At 40.3% G+C, this 17353-nt stretch overlaps 1 protein-coding gene across 1 annotated transcript in view; it reads right to left on the minus strand.

Moving 5' to 3' along the window:
• si:ch73-281f12.4 (Ras-associating and dilute domain-containing protein-like) overlaps nt 1–13521 on the minus strand; it is a 23828-nt gene extending 10307 nt beyond the window's left edge. Inside the window, exons 1-10 of the mRNA XM_047572049.1 lie at nt 12898–13521; nt 11816–12154; nt 11064–11299; nt 9164–9486; nt 5388–6074; nt 5220–5257; nt 3590–3759; nt 3381–3493; nt 850–1069; nt 244–416 (exon numbers count right to left, since the gene is read on the minus strand). Coding sequence (XP_047428005.1) covers nt 244–416; nt 850–1069; nt 3381–3493; nt 3590–3759; nt 5220–5257; nt 5388–6074; nt 9164–9486; nt 11064–11299; nt 11816–12154; nt 12898–13025 — 2427 coding nt within the window. The 5' untranslated portion in view covers nt 13026–13521. The remainder of the gene's footprint in view (nt 1–243; nt 417–849; nt 1070–3380; nt 3494–3589; nt 3760–5219; nt 5258–5387; nt 6075–9163; nt 9487–11063; nt 11300–11815; nt 12155–12897) is intronic.
• Between the last annotated feature and the right edge of the window lie 3832 nt (nt 13522–17353).

Genomic DNA, 17353 nt, shown 5'->3' on the forward strand with positions numbered 1-17353 from the left:
CTACAGTTATTATTATTATTATTAGGCATTTAACTGTAGCAGTGGAAAGGCTGAAGTTAAGTTTAGATTTCCAAAAGACATTCTGTTTTTCACCTAAAACATAAACACACAAAACTAAAGCAATCATACTGACACCTTTGAGACAATGAAAACATTCAGGCTGACGTAAAAATGACTCAGCTATCGAGGCAACACCCGCCTGGAGTAAGACAAACAGGAAAGGAGAAACGGATGTCCTCTGACCTGCAGAAGGGTTTCTTTGGGTGTGGCCAGCAGATTGACTGCAGCAGAAAGTTTCTGGAAGAACTCGGAGGCCAAATCGCTCAGACCAATGCTCTGGATCCAGTCCAACAGCAGGTCCAGGTTGGCCCGGATCTGCACACCTCGGGACCACTGGTAGAACCCAGCAACAGACCCTGAACAACCAACCAGTATTAAGTTAGAGAAATGTCGAGCATAATGTTGATGTGCAATTTCTTTCTAAAGCACTTCTATTTCCAAGCAATTAATGTTCTATTAATATTAAAACTGCAAATTTTAAAGTTTAAGGATATATAAATGCGTACATCAGCATGATAGCATCAACGCAAGACAATTAGGAGGTGTAATATTATTTCCCATTGTCACCATGTTAGTTCAGCTTTGCAGGAAATCTAACTTTACTAACACCAAACTCAAAGTGAAGACAGGGTTAATGACAACGTCATTAGTTTTGCTGGAATATCTTTGTCATGTTTAACATCAGTCGATTCATCCAATAGTGTTTGAGAAGAAAAGTAGAAGGCACGTAACAGACTAAACTTTGAATCTTATCAATTGTCAATGCTGGAAGCTGAGCTGAGATCTCACCTCTCTCCATCAGGGCGTTGAACAGGGAAGCATTGATGAAGAAGAAAAGGTAGGCACAGAGTTGCAACGAGATGTCCGGATGCACCTGGAACGCCGTGAGAAGCTTCAGCGCCTCCTTCAGCACCTCCAGGACGCCAGCGAGCCCGTCAGGTACTCGTAGCTGACCGCTCTCTGAGAACGGGTTCCCATCCAGCAGATCAGGAAGGGCTGAATACATGCTCTGTGGAGAGAGTGGTGACACATAACATGGCTGCTGGATGTTGTACAGAGTACTGATATGGACTGTTCGAAATGGAAAATACCCTCTTATATCAAGGTACAGAGTGATAAAGCTACACAGATTTACAAAATTACAGATTGTAATGTGTTTTTTCAGAGAAAGAAGGAGTTTTATTATGGTTTAGTATAAAGTCCTGCAGACAGTGCAGAATCTTGCTAGCTGTTTTACTCAACGTACTACACGGTCAACACTTATCACTACTGCCCCTCGTGACACAGTTCTCTCATTGTTTCATGCATTACATCAACCACTATGACTAAGATAATGACCTCAAACTACCCAAAAGCGGCTGTGATATAGTAATAACCCTGCATGCCTGAGGCGACTAGTCAGCTGTCAGTGAAGCTCAGCAGATGTGCAGGTGATGAGTGGTTTTCATGGAGACAGAGGGTTAAGGATTTTTACAGGACTTTAAACACCTCTTGTGTGCTCAGAACTAGTTGCCCTTCCTCTTGTTCTGCTTGGTTTCCACTTCAAGTTAAAATAATAAATAGCCCGGACGAGAAGAAAAAGAGGAGAAGAAACTGTGTCTGGACATTATGAACCTTCAGTCACATTACACAGGAAATTAACAGAAAGACCTTTTTTCTCCCCACTCCCTTCCTTTCCTGTTTTGGGTGTTTCTCTCATGACAGTCAGTCTTCCTCTACAGTAGACAAAGTGTTGCACAGCTCCCTTTCTTTCCAACAGAAAATACATACCAACAAACTAGTACATGAATAGTATATAGCAGGTGATATTATAGTGTGTAGTACGCCTAAAAAGTGACTCATAAATGTCTCATAACTGCACTTAAAAATAACTCCTTCAGCTAACTAATTTCCTGTTCCTGCTGCCCTTCCCATCTTCCTTGAACATTCACTGTCCAGGGTGGTGGTGTTCCTACTGTTAAATATCCCCTAAAATTCACCCCATTTACATTTAAGGCTATACAGTACAGAGATATTCTGTCTATACGGGTTACCCCCCCACATTGTTTCATTGTGCTGTGATGTCAGCTGGATTCAGCGTGCAACCAGACAGAGTAATTTACTACATGGAAAACTCACATAAACTCAGTCTGGGAGTGTCCTGTTAGACTGTAAAGCAACAGAATTAACTGTTGTCATCCATATGTGCCAGAGCAATGCCAGACATGTACTGCAATGAATTTTCAGACTTTGAAAAGTAGATCAAAGTCTGTCTCTAGTTTCATCTTCTGTGGTTTGCTGTGGTGAGTATATATGCTCACACTGATGTTTGCTGTTTAAGAATATATTGTCTCTTTCCATTTTGCAGTCAGGAGATACAAACTTGCAGTTTGTAAAACATAAGCTACAGTCTGTCTACAGTCTATTCAAGATGGTAAATGCTTGACAAACATTTTGTCCAGATAATGGAGAACTCCATAGTATAGGTGTTTTCTGTGCCAATTCTCTTATACATTTGTTATCAGATCTCTTTACTTATGTCAGAAGCAAGACTGCAAGTAAAAATTTGACACAAATAAATACATCCATTTGCAATAGCATCTTTCTCATCAGGTCAAAAGAGAAAATAAAGCCTTTCTTTCTCAGATACTGGCACTGCCTTACAAGGCCATCTAAAATCATGTATTGCTACCATCTCTGGTGTTTTTTCAGGTCTCTCTGTCTTAGTCTTGATTTGGAAACTGACACACCCATTGGAATACGAACTAAAGGCTATTTTCACAAAGATTTTTTGACTAATAAATCAGTTTGCCAAAAATAAAGATGGATTTATAATCTGATGTCAGTTCGTTCTGTACAACTAGCTATAGCTATATAGCTAAGGCATTTTTTATATTCCTTGTGAAGCATTTTAGAGGTTTATTTTATACTGACAGTCTAGTACAACTGTATTTTGTCTGTTTTGAATTCCTCTGTAGACCCCTTGGTCAACACCTGTTGTTTTAAAAACTCTTTCCCAATCAAAACCTCTGGTGTTGTTATTCAACAAGCCATGGTAACCTTGAAAGACAAGATAGCCTGTGTTTATATTCCTATCAGTGGAAAAGACACCGTGCTCACTATCTCACCAGCCTTTCCTGGCTGAGAGTTTGTGTTTCCATTCTGTTATTGTGTTTTCTGTCTGGAATATGCTCAATGAAAACAGAATCTGGTCTTCACACAGTCCAATTTCCTGCTTCACATGTGACCGACAGTCAGGTTTTACAGGTCAGAAAGGTTGTTGTGAAAGATGTTGATGTCATCACTGTGTGTAGTTTCTATATGAATGTGTGAAAGCCAACCTTTGTTAGATAGTACACAGACTGCTGGAAAGTGAACATGATGACTTCCTCCAGGACTGTCATGGCTTCCTCACAGGCTGTCCGAGTGGATGACATCTCAGAGTCCAGAAGGCCTGACAGAACATACAGACAGACATCTTATTAATACACACACACACACACACACACACACTACAGGTTAGATAGCAACAGACCAAAACAATAACCACCTTCATCATCCTGTTCCTGCCTCCAGGGCAGCAGCTGAGGAACATCACGCTGGATGAAGTGTAGTAATTCGATGGAGTTGGCCATCCACAACACCAATGGCTCCAGACCTGGAATCAGCTCTTTCATGCTGAGCAACTGAAGGTGCTCAGACTGCCCGTCACTGGAGCTCCTGATGTAAAAGCACCACATTAAACTGGTTACTACTCTGATAACCAGTCACCTCAAAACTCTCTTCGAGCATCTGCAATTCCTAAACATCAGTCCCATTTTTGTTATTTTGTAACATACTTATTTGTATTTTTATGATAATCACATCGATACATCGATCAGGTATAACATCATGACCCCTTCCTAATACTGTGTAGGTCTACCTTATGTACCCAAAACAGTTGTGACTCATCAGAGAATAGACATGGTGTCCTGTGGTGTCTGGTAACAGGATGTTGTTAGTGGGGGTCTTTGAGCAGAGGGCCCTCTGTGGATCATCCCACAGATACTTGATCAGTTTGAGATCTAGTGAATTTGGAAGCCAGGTCAACACCTTGTGCTGTTTTTTATGCTTTTTGAGTTGCTCCTAAACTGTTTTTGTGTGTGTGACTGTGTCAGACTGCTGTTGGGGATGTCTGCTGCCATCAAGGAGTGTCATTGCTATGGGGTGGGGGTGCCTGGTCTGGTCTAGGTGGGTGCTACATTTCTAAGTAAGATTCACATGAATGACAGATCCAACAGCAGAACACTGAATTGAGATCATTTACTTCTCCTGTCAGTGGTTTTAATGTTGTGGCTGATCAGTGTATATGTTACTGGTGTTTATAGAAGTCTGACGTTACTTTTAGTTGCAGTTAGCAGCCATCACACATACTTGAATGTTTTCCAAATGTTTGTTTTATTCACAGGCCAGCTAAACTGGTAATTAGTCACAATAATAACAATATCTCACAATATGTGAGATATTGACTTACAGCAGAATTATAAATCTAACTCACTGATTAACTGAAATCTGCAGATGTATTTGTAATTAAAAGGTCAGTTGCTGCCTCACTTTTTCCCATACTGTCTAAATCTAACCATCTCTATGTTTTACGTCTGAAATGCTTACCTGTTCAATCTTTAGTCATTCTGTACATAAAAAAAGGACTCTGTGTATTCTTGAGTTAGCCTGTTGGATAGAACTTCCTTTTATAGTTCTGCAAATCAGCAAAATGTTATAATGTTAAGCAACTTTCCGCTACCCTTTATGAAGGTTTTTTACTTTTCCCACAATAGCATGTCAAAATGTCTTTTTATGCATTACACTTCCTTATTCTCCAGTTTGCTCTTGTTGACACCCTCAACTCTAACTCAGACTGTAAACCCTTGGTAACTTTCCTGATCAGCAAATAAAATGTAATTTAGTCACACGGACAATAAAGCCTGTTTTGTGATTATGAGAAAACAACCAGCTGCGCCGTGGATGTGTGGGAAGTGTTGTCTTTGCACAAACAGTTTAAGGAACCTCCTTGTTTTCCTGAGGAGCATTTAGTTTTATTCAGCAATACTCAGGGTGTCAGGTGTCATATGTGGTTGCAGCAGCGGTTGGCCATTGTCACAAATTTCTGGGACATTGTGGAAACACTTTTGTCTACTCACGTCTCTGGCTGGATTGTTGCAAGTTCCTTTGTTTTCTCCTGAAAGGGAAGAAATATAAAAAAAGATATCTATTTCAATATCTATTTGTAAACGTTATCAATAAACACTTGCATTTCAGGGGATTGTAGTGCTGAATGCACAGAGTACTGTGTAGAGTTTCATCCTTACCCACATAACTAGCTGGATCTGACTGGCTATCCGGAGCAGCAACTGCCTGAAGTGTGTCAGCTCAAAGGTGGAGGCTGAATGCTGGATGCAAAGGATGAGCAGGAAAGCAGGCGTCAACTTTGGTTCGTTCCCACTGATGTCCAGCATGTACATAATCTCCCGCAGCACTCTCTCCTCCTGATCCAGCTCATAACTCAGCGAAGCCTCTGTGCCTTCCAGGTCTCTCCAACGAGGAGGCGAAGGCCTCCTTTTTATGGCAATAGAGGAGCCACATGACAAACAAGAGGAAGACATCTTTGAATCGGAGTTTGGGCAGAGTCTGGTCATCCAAGGTGGGGTGCTGACTGTTCCTGGTGAGCTGGTGGGATCCTTAAACATGAATAAGTAGTGTTTCCCCAAGCCAATCAAATCTCCTGGATTCAGTTCTACTTCTTCTTTAAGAAGGAAACCGTTTCGGGTCACAGGAGCCCCATGGAGCGGCTTTAGCATTGTCAATGTTTTTTTGAGCTCCCCTGTGGAGGTGTGGCCGTTAGACTCCAGGCGTCTGACGCAGCAGTGCTGTGGCAACACATCAGGAGCAAACAGAAGAATGTCCACCTTTAATCTTTCCTCATCTTCTCCGTTACAATGCTCCCTGCAGCAGCCAAAGATGGTGGTGGTCCCACTCATCAAGTAGATGACAAAATCCTGCAAAAAGAAATATTCTTTTATAAAGCAACTATCATCTTTTAACCAATGAACGAGTGATCCATTAACTGCCTTTAAGTTGTAAGAGGAGTGTTGAATTTTCCCAGTACCCCAGGATATTTGTTTTGCATTGATATCAGATTTTCACAACGATACAAGTCATGAAAATGTTTTAAATGAATGGTACATGTTTTGGTTAATCTTTTCACTTCCTCAAACTAAGCGCTAGTTTAGGTGATGACAGACAGCATGCAGAATGGATTGATTGTCTTGTGTAACATTTTGGACATGAACCAGCAGTGTGCGTGTCAACAGCGACAGGATCAGTTAGTGAAAATACAACCTGAACCGGCAGCGTGAGGTGAGACAAGAATGGCAAGGCTTACAAGTGAAATGTGTTGGTCACAGCCAAGTAGCCTCATCCCATTCCTAAAGATACAGGCTGTTGTAACTACACTTGTAATGTTTAAGTATTTAAGACCTGTGTGGTGTTGTCTTTATTTACTGTACAGCTGTATAGCCCTAATTTTTTTCTGTTTCTCCAGTTCATCTGTGTCAACGTAGCTGCGAATAGAAAACCTAAACATCAGCTTTTATTCCTGTTTCGTGACCTGTGATACACCCAACATGTTCCTTTAAGTTGGCCCATTGTTGTAGAGTAAGTTTAGCCATTCCACAGCTCTGCGTATGCTACAAGTATCCTGCACAGTCAGCATTCTCCACCCGGGAGAAAAACATTGCAAGAAAGAGCTTCCTGTTCCTGGGAATGGGCTGAGCTGAAGGCATTCGCAGGTTTACAGTGAAAAATGAGCTGTGTAAACAAGTGATTCAAACTGCATCACACATCAACACGCATGATGACATCTTGGAAATAAGGTTTGGTTTAAAACCCTGATCAAGTGCATTGGTATGCTGATTACAGCACCACAGTTAAAGTGTTTATATACTCTGAGAATAGCCTCAGTGTAGTTTATCCTGTCCTGCAGTGTGTTTTTAATCAGGGTTATCTCCATGTTTTGTCAAACGTCCTGAGCAGGTTTACTTCGGATTGAATGGTGAACACTCTGTCCTTTGTGCTTTATTGGGTACATGATGACAAACAGCTCGCCCTGTTTGGAAACCTGAACATGATCACCTGGTCCTAACACACCACTGCAGTTCTACTCATGAGCAGTGATGGGAATAATGGCATTAAAATAAACAGTGTTATTAATGGTGTTATTTTTTTCAGTAAGGGGTAATGTAACTGATTATTATTTCTATCATTACAACAGTGTTACCGTTGCTTCCAACTAAATGCGGTGTGCGGCCAAAGGAAGTCATTCTTCCTCTCATCTATGTAGCTGTCAATAAATAAAAACTGTTTCAGCAATACTTCTCTCTTCTTTTCTCTAATTATTGAGCATTTTACAATGTGTCTCTAAATGTTACCTAGCACCACAGTGGTGAAATATTGCACAATGTTGTCCGCAAGGAGGCCAAGTAGAGCTGGCATCCCTTGATGAAAAAAAGAAGAATGATGAACCAGTCAGGTGAGGCTGCTGTCATGAAACTGTTCATCTGTGATTAGCCAGGACTGTATCAAGGGAGGCCACCCAGTCTTTGGCCTCACACCAATCAAAACCTAGTGTCGTCATGATCAAGCCACTGAATGAAATACTGCACGATTAGCAAGTTTTGCAAGATTTGGAGTATTAAGTAAAAACTATTTTACAAAACTACTTCTACAGCACAACTGTAAGCAGGCCAATGCCTGAACTAGAACTTTGTACAGAGAGGAAGAAAGGTTTTCCAACTTTTAATGTGGAGTATTACATGTGTACTAATTGGTTGCTGGTAGTGCTAAACTCCAGCCGTTATTTTGCTGGCCAATGGCTGCTGAAGTTACATTAAATAGTGATATACAAGCTGCAACATGCTCTTTTCTGTCCCCCACCCCTTAAAAACCATACGTATTACAGTTTTTGTCTTTGCTTGACTTCCTCAAAAATCCCCACCCCACTGGTGCATTATGAAGTGTGAAGGGAAGTGACTCATTGAAGCTGTCACCCGACTCAGCTCTCAAACAAGAGCTGCAAAGGTGTATTTTTAATGCAACAGTTACTTTCCCTGGTAACTAGCTACTTTTATAGTGGAGTAATTCAGTAAATAACACCATTACGTTTTGGGTAACATACTTTTAAAGTAACATGTCCAACACTGCTGATGAGACACAAAACCAATTAAAGTTTTCTCCTCTTCTGTCCTGTTATAGCACAGTCGGCCAAAGCCAGATCCTCTCACTCCGTGATTTCCCCCTTGAAGTTCTTCACACAAGCTCTTGAATACAACAGTCATGTAGTTGTTTCCCCCTTGTTGTCTCATATAAGCTTGTGTTAGTCTCGCTCTGTTTACACAATGCATGGAGATGTTCAAGGATGTTTTCAGGTCTCAAACAATACTAATTTTCAAGTTCACTGCCCATATTTAGAGGAACTCTTAATTTAAACATGCTATTTGTGTCATATAAGCTGATGGCTGTCTTCTGTTACAGAAAGTTATTCCAATAGGACGACTATTAATATATTTCTCCATTATGACATATCCAAGTTTGTTGCTCCATAGTGGACTCACCATGAGACCGCATGACATAATAATATGGTTAAAATGACTTAGCTAGAGGGGTAGGACAATTGAGTGAACTTCACATGGGACAATGAAAAGATGCATAGCATGGTTATGGTAATCTACTGGAAAGACTGCTTAACATATTGACCATGGACTAATTTTAGCTGTATTTTTTTTAATTTTATTGTTTTTTTGTTTTGTTTTGTTTTATTGTCAACGGTACCATTGGGTGTCTTAATTTTGCTTTCTTTTTGATTGATTGTCTTGCTTTTTAATGTATATTTTCTGTTGGATGTTGTAAAATATTAAGATTCAACAAATAAATTCAATAAAAAGTGGTAAAAAAAGAACAGACTAAGTGTATTTTGTGGACAGCTGTCCCCACCATTGACCCGAGAACACCACAGCTCATACACTGTACACTTTAAAGTATTTAAAGTTTCATACTTAATAAGATGACCAATAATTCCTGTGTCATTCACCTGTCTGTGGCTGTAGCCCTGCAGCAGGAGAAAGTAAGGGAAGTCAAAAGGTGGATGGATGGAGTACTGGGTGGTGTTGTCATCGCTGCTCTCCGTCTCCTCCTTCTCCATCCCAAACACCACCTTGTCTGCCTCAACTTCGGGATCCTCTCTGAGTGCACCCTGTTGGGCACGGCTGGCTTCCTTCCCCATTGTGGACAGATCCATCTCACTCAAGCTCCTCCAGATCCCAAGTCCATCTGCGTCCTCCCCACTGCTGTCCACAAACAGGGAAGTGACTCTGGAGCGGCTCTTCTGTAGCTTACGAGCCTGAGCATTGATACCTGGACCCGCAAGGACACAGTGTGTTACTGAGTGTGTCTGCACTGTACACTGCTAACAATGTGAAAAATGAAGTGCTGCATGTTCATGATGGCCATGGCTGATTGTGACTGACCTACAAAGCAAATGATATGTCAGAAGAAGAGAGTAATAACACCAGAAATGTGCACTTACTACAAATGTTACAAAACCCACAAAAGAATATGTAGAAGAAGGGAATTAAATAATGTCCTGATTGCCAGTTGACTGATCAGTTCAGCTGTAAGCTGTGTTTAAATCAAAGCAATGCAGGACAGGGGCAAGTTGGGTTTATAAAATGTTTACAGTAACGATAGTCCCCCCTTCAATCACCCAGGTCAATTGAAACCAACTCCAAAATTCCCTGCAGCGGCACCAATTCAAATGCAACAAAACCAGAGGAAAGCAGGGAAAGTGCGATGTGGCTGCCTCTATCTGATACCAACAGAGGGTCTGTCGGCCTGACGTAACACAAACACTATTCAGCTCATTTGGAGCCATTAAGCACAGTGGAATGCCCGAAGAGCCTGGCCTTCACACCCGGTGTTCTGCTGTTCTTATCAGCTGTGGAAATGGGTGTTTTCCACATTGTTCAGCACCACAGTGACAGACTGGGCTCTGTGCCTAAAAACCCATAGAGGTAAAGAGTAGTTTTCCCAGTCAGTGAGAGGAAGAAGAGGAAGAAGAGGAGGGGGCGGGTGAATAACAGACCCATGAGAACAACTGCATGATGTGACTGACGTCTGAATATGGATATTTCAAGCAGCTGATGCGAATGTGTCATAAGTTAGTTAACTTAACTTAGCAAAAAGCTTGAAATGGGATAAAGCTAGCCTGACCAAAAAAGACTCTTTTTGTGAGCGATGTGTTATGGGAACTTTAATGATATTATAACGTGAGAACCTGCCTGGATGTGGACCTCTAGCTGACATATAGAATTTGCTTTTTTTTTGTTTTTTTTTTACACTTTTGCACAATTATGCAGCAGGTATCAGGAAGGAATCGTCAAGATATCAGCTGTACCAAGACCAGTATCAACAAAGCAGTCTGTTGGTCCAGTGCCGATGAGGGACACAAAACACTAGTGCCAAAGTCAACAGTAGAGTCCCCAGTGTGCAGGAAGTGAGCTCTGATAGAAAGAATAACACTGCAGAGAGAGGCCACAAGCTGCAGCTACTAGCAGCTACAGGCTCGGTGGGAAGAGCTGTCCAATGTCTTGATGGTTCGTGGGGACCTGTTGGGCCCTTCAAATAAAACAAAGATAAGAGCGGGACCGCTCTGACCTCCTCTATCGCTCACTGCAGCTTTTGTTTCCTCCTGACCTCTCTCACATGCCTGTCATGTCTCCCGTTCTAGCTGGTGATAAGCTGGACAATGAAAGCTGTTAGCCAGCAATAAGACACAAGGATAAAAGCTTCCATGCAGACTAAGTAATTGATAACCCAGCCATAAGGATGTTAGGGTCACTCAGTATCTACATCAAGGAAGATGGCAAAAGTCTTAGATCTTTGAAAAAGACAAGACAGCTCAACCTACGAAATGACTTGGCTGACATGTATACCTGCTGTGATTGTGTCTCTGTCCTTTAAACTTTGCTCCTGGACGCTCACTCGCAACTGAATTTCAAATCGTCTGGAGAAGCCTTCCTTGGGTTTCCAAAGTGACTGCAGGACCAGGGGTCTCTCGTTGTCACCCACCACCCTGAAGCACTCCCTCTTCCACTGGTTATCAGTTCCCGTCTGGCCAATCACGTCACACAGCACATAGTCGTTGGTGTCTTCTTTTTCCAGACAGTATCTGAACAACAAAAGCAGACAGGGGGCTGTGAGAGTGGAGGATAGAAAGTAACTGTTTTGGAAGCCCACTGGTTTTGGGCCTGCAGATTATATTTTACCTACAAGGTGTCAGGCATGGCTGCAGATTCTTAGGGTTGATTTTTACCATGTGTCTCACCATTCAGTATACAGATATAAAATTTGCCTTTTATAAAAATAGTGAAAACGTGAAACACAATTTGAGAAAGCCCCATTGTTGTCTTCTGACTATTTATTTCCCCAACCAATCTTACAAACACCACAGATATTCACTGTACATTTGCATAAAACAGACAAAAGCAGAAACTCCTCTAATTTTAAAACAAGTTTTATACATTTATATCTAATAAACAGCTAACTTGTGCAGTCCATGTGATGGAAATTTTAAGTCATGACAGTGCTTTATAAGTTGTTTAGGGTCACCTCACCCTCGATTTAACCTTGTTGTATAGAGCATATCCAACATATTTATATTTCAGCACCATCTGACACCTCTCACCTCTCTAAGGCCTCCTTCACCAGCTCCTTTGCGTTGGATTGAGTGGTGGCAAGCACACTTTTGTAGTTGGTCCCTTGACAGATGTCACTCCCAAATATCTTCAGGATGCCAGGAACAGACATTTGGCTGGACAGCTCTGCCGGGTCGTCTGCAGCTTGGAGGTCTCCAGTGAGGCTCCCACTGCCCGCCGCTTGGACGCGGCGTCCACCATCCCGCAGGTTGGGGCTGTGGTTAAAAACTGTTGAAAGCCTGTTGTTGTGTCGGCGGATTTTGCTCTTGGCCGGCTGCCGGACACCCGCGGTCTCCGTGGAACGGACAGCACTGTCAGAGTTGTTTGACCTGAGAAGAGAAAAACAATCAAATTTCCTTGTGATTTGGACATGTTTTATGGTAGTGTGTGCAGCATCACACTGACTGATTTATAGTGTGTTTTAATGTTTCATTTATAAATGTAAAATATTGAAAAACAATGTATTGACCCAAAACAGCCTTTGGGGCTTTTTTTTTGAGAACTTCCCTGAAAAAGACCAAAAAATCATGAAAATCACAGATTAATTTTCGATGGAATGGCCAATACATTAATTGATTGTTGCTTTTAGGAAACAAGACAATCAGGGATACCAAGGCCTTAAATCTAATCGATACAAAGGGATCTTAAGAATCTTTAGACCCTAAATTATACAAAGAAAAGTTAATTTCCAAAATGAGATGCGTTGTTTTTGGAGTGTTATGTAATAATTAGTCTTATTTAACAAACGCAAGTATATATACATACCAACACTTATAAATGGTTAGTAGAACACTGTATCATAACTTTATGTTGCTGTATAAACATATAAATATAGTATGTTTATACTTATAAATACAGTAAAAAAAAGAACAAGAAACATTTTAATAATATAAATTAAGTTTTAATATTTTGAAAGTTGTAATTAATATTTATCAGTGTTCTGATGTTCCGCATCTACGTAAAGCATTTATCTGTATTTATATGCGTACATACTCAAGAATATACCCAAGCTACAGTTATACTGACAGTAAAGCTGTGCAAACACTGCAAAAATTAAGTATAGTGGACTTACTGGACAGATCCATTGCTGGGTTTCCTGCCCAATTTGGCCAAGCGCCTTTTGGGAGAGCGAATGAGTAAACCCACCGGGAAGTTCAGGGCTTGTTTATTTACGTGGCTGCTTCTCTCCTCCGAAATCATTATTGTTTTCAGCTTTTACAGAAACGCAACAAAACTAGCAAGACAGCCGAAATGTCCAGAATAGACCATTCTTCGTAGCTAGCCAGCTAACCTTGAAGAAAAGTTTACGTGAGTCGTTTTTTTTGTTGTTGTTTTTTGAAAGTTTAAAGGACGTCTTTGCACCTAGTAAACAATATTCGTGACCGTTAATTGAAAGGGATCTTGAAGCGAACATTCCCACACAAGTTTTGAGAAAACCCAAAGAGAGCGCCGGTACTCTCAAACTTCTAAATACGATTTACTGGAAATCAAATCCGAAGTGAAAGGAATCCTCTGTTGAACAGGTAGAAAAGGAGGCATTTTCTCATTCCGTTTGTCCATTTTTGAGAGGAAGCGGCTGGAAAACGGGTGAATTCCGGTCCATAAAACCCGTTAAATCCGTCGGTCGGGACTCAGGAGCGCACAGAGGACAGAATGAATCAACCTGCTACACGAGCTGGTCGCGGTCGCCACGCACAGCGACGTCACAGCGGAGTCTCGCGCAAGCTCGGCAAAGGAGGCGGGGTAAATCACACACACGCGCGCACACACACACTCATCACAATTTCTATCACGCGAAAGGTCAGTCATGAGAGAAGTCGAGATCAAGAAGTGATGATGTTCCTTGCGTTGCATATCTATGTGTGATGATGATCACCGTCTGAATATAGGTATCCTCAGATATATAGTGTGAGGTATACGTTTATGTCTTGCAGATGTAGTTAAACTATCAGCAGAGCCCTAGCTGTTGGTATTTACCAAGCCTGGCTAGTTGGTTTGCTAGCTAAATGTCTGGCCTAGCCACCCGGCTAGGACCTCTTTTTTTCTTTATACATTCTGTGGTTAGTGACATGTATAGGCCTATTACTTAATTCTTTACTGACTTCACATTTAAATAACCTAAGGGAATCCTGCATTATACAAACCCAAACACACACACACACACACACACACACACACACACACACACACACACACACACACACACACAAATCACAATTGGAGAATAGACAAGTAAACTCCACCGTTTCCCTAGTATATATATATATATATATATATATATATATATATAAAGTCATATTGTAATTAATGTGTACCTTGATCTCAAAAACGCCCACCGCTTTGCAAATGAAGTTTGAAGTTAATCAATCCTTCTGCTGACTAGTTATCAGGACTATAGGCTCGGGAAAATAGCAGCTTCCTTCATATAAACCCACGTGTGCATGTAATTTATGTCCATGTAGATAGTCAAATTTAACTCGTAACTTTGCCTAGGTCACTATTAAGTTTTTATGGCTAACATGCTAATGTAACAATGAAAATACTAATGTTAATACCAAATAACAGTAAGACAAGTTTAATTTTCACAGTGACTATTTGTAATTTTTCTGAGTAATTTCAAACTTTCAAAGACGATGGGAATAACATTTATAGACCCATTAATGGTGAGAATAAGACATTTATTTCAACATAGCACATCCGCCCCATAAGGTTACACTGTAGAATGTTCCCTGCGATGTATCAAACATGGCGTCAATGATTTGAGTTAGCCAGACGCTCTCCAATATAGGGCTCTGTGTTAAATGTGTATATACTGCCACCTCTTGGCAGATATAGGACACTGCCTCTGTAGTTTTACATCAGTAGCTAGTTGTGATAGTTATAGATATGCCTTTAAAGACAGCTCAAGTCACATGTGTGACAGTCGACATCAAACAGTGTCTTTGTCTTCTGCAGAAGGGGTCAGATGGACATTGCAGTAGGAAGAGACATTAAAGAGTTCCAATGAGTAGAGCTTTAGCTTTATACTCTGATCTCTTCCTCCAAATTCATGCCAAAAAGGAGAGAAAGAAATTCACAGCATCAGGAATGTCCTGCTTTAACTGCATATGAGCTTTTTAAACTAAGCTGATTTATCAGTGGCTCTGTAGCAAAAGTAGCCGAGGTACCTAGACCTAAAAATGCAAAAGTAGCAATTACCTTGGTTCTCTTTTGTGGCTTGACACACACTTGATTCCTTTTGTGCAGCAGTGAAGGATGCAGTAGGGAACATTCTTGACAATGAACTTTGTCTTTGCAGCTACTCTTCATTGTGACCATATTTCAGACATGCAAAACAAACAGTTGCTTCTCAATGAGTCAGTCTTTTCTTTATGAAGTTTACTTTTGAGTTTTCTGCACACTACAAGGCTGTGATACTCTCCTTTGCAATAAACACAAGGCTTGCCATTTGAATCCAGTGTGACCCATACATGTTTTGTGTTCCTTGTTTGATGTTTTTTTTTTTTTTTTTTTTTTTTTTTTTTTTTAATTTCCATCAGTCTGTGGAAAAACAGCTTCTGTGGATACTTTCTTTTGTTTAAGTGTCTCTGCAGATTGTGGCTTTGATTTCTATTGAACTGAATCTCATAGTGTCTTTTATATTTCCATAATGTGGGTGTGTATCTAACCTGCTTGTTAACAAAGTCAACAAAGTCCTTGAACTACACTATTTGTTTTGTTTCTTCTTCTATGTCACAGGCAGACTTTCTATAAGACTCTTTAAGTCTGATTGGAAACTTATTAACCAGTCCAGTTCTGTTGCCATTGTTGATGGAGTGACATACTGCATAACATGTAAGAACTGTCAAATTGGGTCTTCTGATTTGTTTAATAAGTTACCCGTGTTTTAATTTTTACTTATTTTAACTTATTTCGAGTTCAGATTAAGAATTTACATGGGGTACTTGTGTCCAGAGTTTCCATCTTGTAAACTTACCACGCTTACTTATAATAGTCTCAATTTTTTCTTTACCAGTTATTATGTATGGCAGACTTCCTTTTCAGTTCTCTAAAAACATCCCTTAATGTCAAAGGTTTTCGTGACAATGTAAAAAGAAAACTTATTTTTTATGTTTTGTAGTAGTCAAAATCCTGACTTGATTCTATTACAGGAGTTTCCCTCAGTGAAAAATGTTGAAAAGTTTTGGGAAGCACAATGAGCGCAATGGGCAATTAATGTTATTTTTGCCATGCTTCTTAACAGTCAGCAGAGGTCGCCATTCCACCTAACAAATTTAAATTAAAGGTATTGTCGTTGACCTCATATGAGCAGGTAGATTATTTTGGTTTTCAAATTAGATAACTCTTTTCTTTGTGGTCATTAACTTGTATAACTATAGTCATGCACTTCAAGTTAAAGTTATGCTGACACAGCTATATATACAATTAGACACACTCACAAACACTTACAATGAAGCTCATCTAGAGAATGATATTAGAGATGATCTTGTTGACAGATTTGTGGAGCCCTTTAAACCCAAACATCAAGGAGTTCACTGCAACAAGAGCAGATCCTTCCAGTCCAGAATTGACATATGGTACATAAATGTACAGTTTGTTTTAGAATCATTACCAATTTATCCCAATTCACTTAGGTGCAACGCAATAGAGTAGTAAATTATGTGGCTTCTGGAAATTAAATAACAAGTTATCAAATGGTGAAATATTTTTTAATCTAAGAACAGACAGATGTGAATGATTTTTTACTAATATTAATTGGCACATCACAAACATGGTAAGAGAAATGTGTTGGCAAATAGTACATAATATATACCAATTTACTTGACTTTAATGCAGTGAATGAAACAATAATTTCTATTCCCAAATCTTATCAGTCGTAATAAATAAATGACCCCGTGAATAAATAATGCTTATCAGCACAACATCTCAAAATGAAATATGCTGCTTTTTTGCGTGTGCTTTCTAATCACAAGTTTCATAACACATCTTGTGGTTGCAGAGTCTGAATTGTAGGATCCTTTAATACCTCCTCGTCATCATTGTTTTGAATCCTCTTCAGCATAGATGTCAAACTCTGGCCCGCAGTGTAATTATATTTGGCCCGCGTGACCAAATACCAACTGGCTAGTAGAGCTGGCCCGCCGATGGTATACTATGCATGTATTGCTGATACTACAAATCCTAGAATGCTCTGCTGGTAGCGCGTCAATCAGGACAGGACCCATCTACGCACTCCCCTCTGTTGACAGTAGTCACAGTGTCCGCATGCTACTACTGGCACAGCGCTACACCTCCAAGAAATGGAGAAGGGAAAGGCAGAAAACAGGGGCTTTCCGTACAGGTGGGAGGCAGAATATCTGTTTACATATAATATAAGGAGTTGAGACAAAATACAATTGATAAGTACATTAGCAACGAAAAGAATGAAGTATTGAAAAACGCAATGAAATATGATAACTCGTTTAAGTCCCTTGCTGTATGTAGCCCTTACATGTAGCTTACAAAACAAGGACCCTAATGCTTATAAC

Source organism: Mugil cephalus, chromosome 20 (assembly GCF_022458985.1).
Source record: "Mugil cephalus isolate CIBA_MC_2020 chromosome 20, CIBA_Mcephalus_1.1, whole genome shotgun sequence".
Taxonomy (NCBI): Eukaryota; Metazoa; Chordata; class Actinopteri; order Mugiliformes; family Mugilidae; genus Mugil; species Mugil cephalus.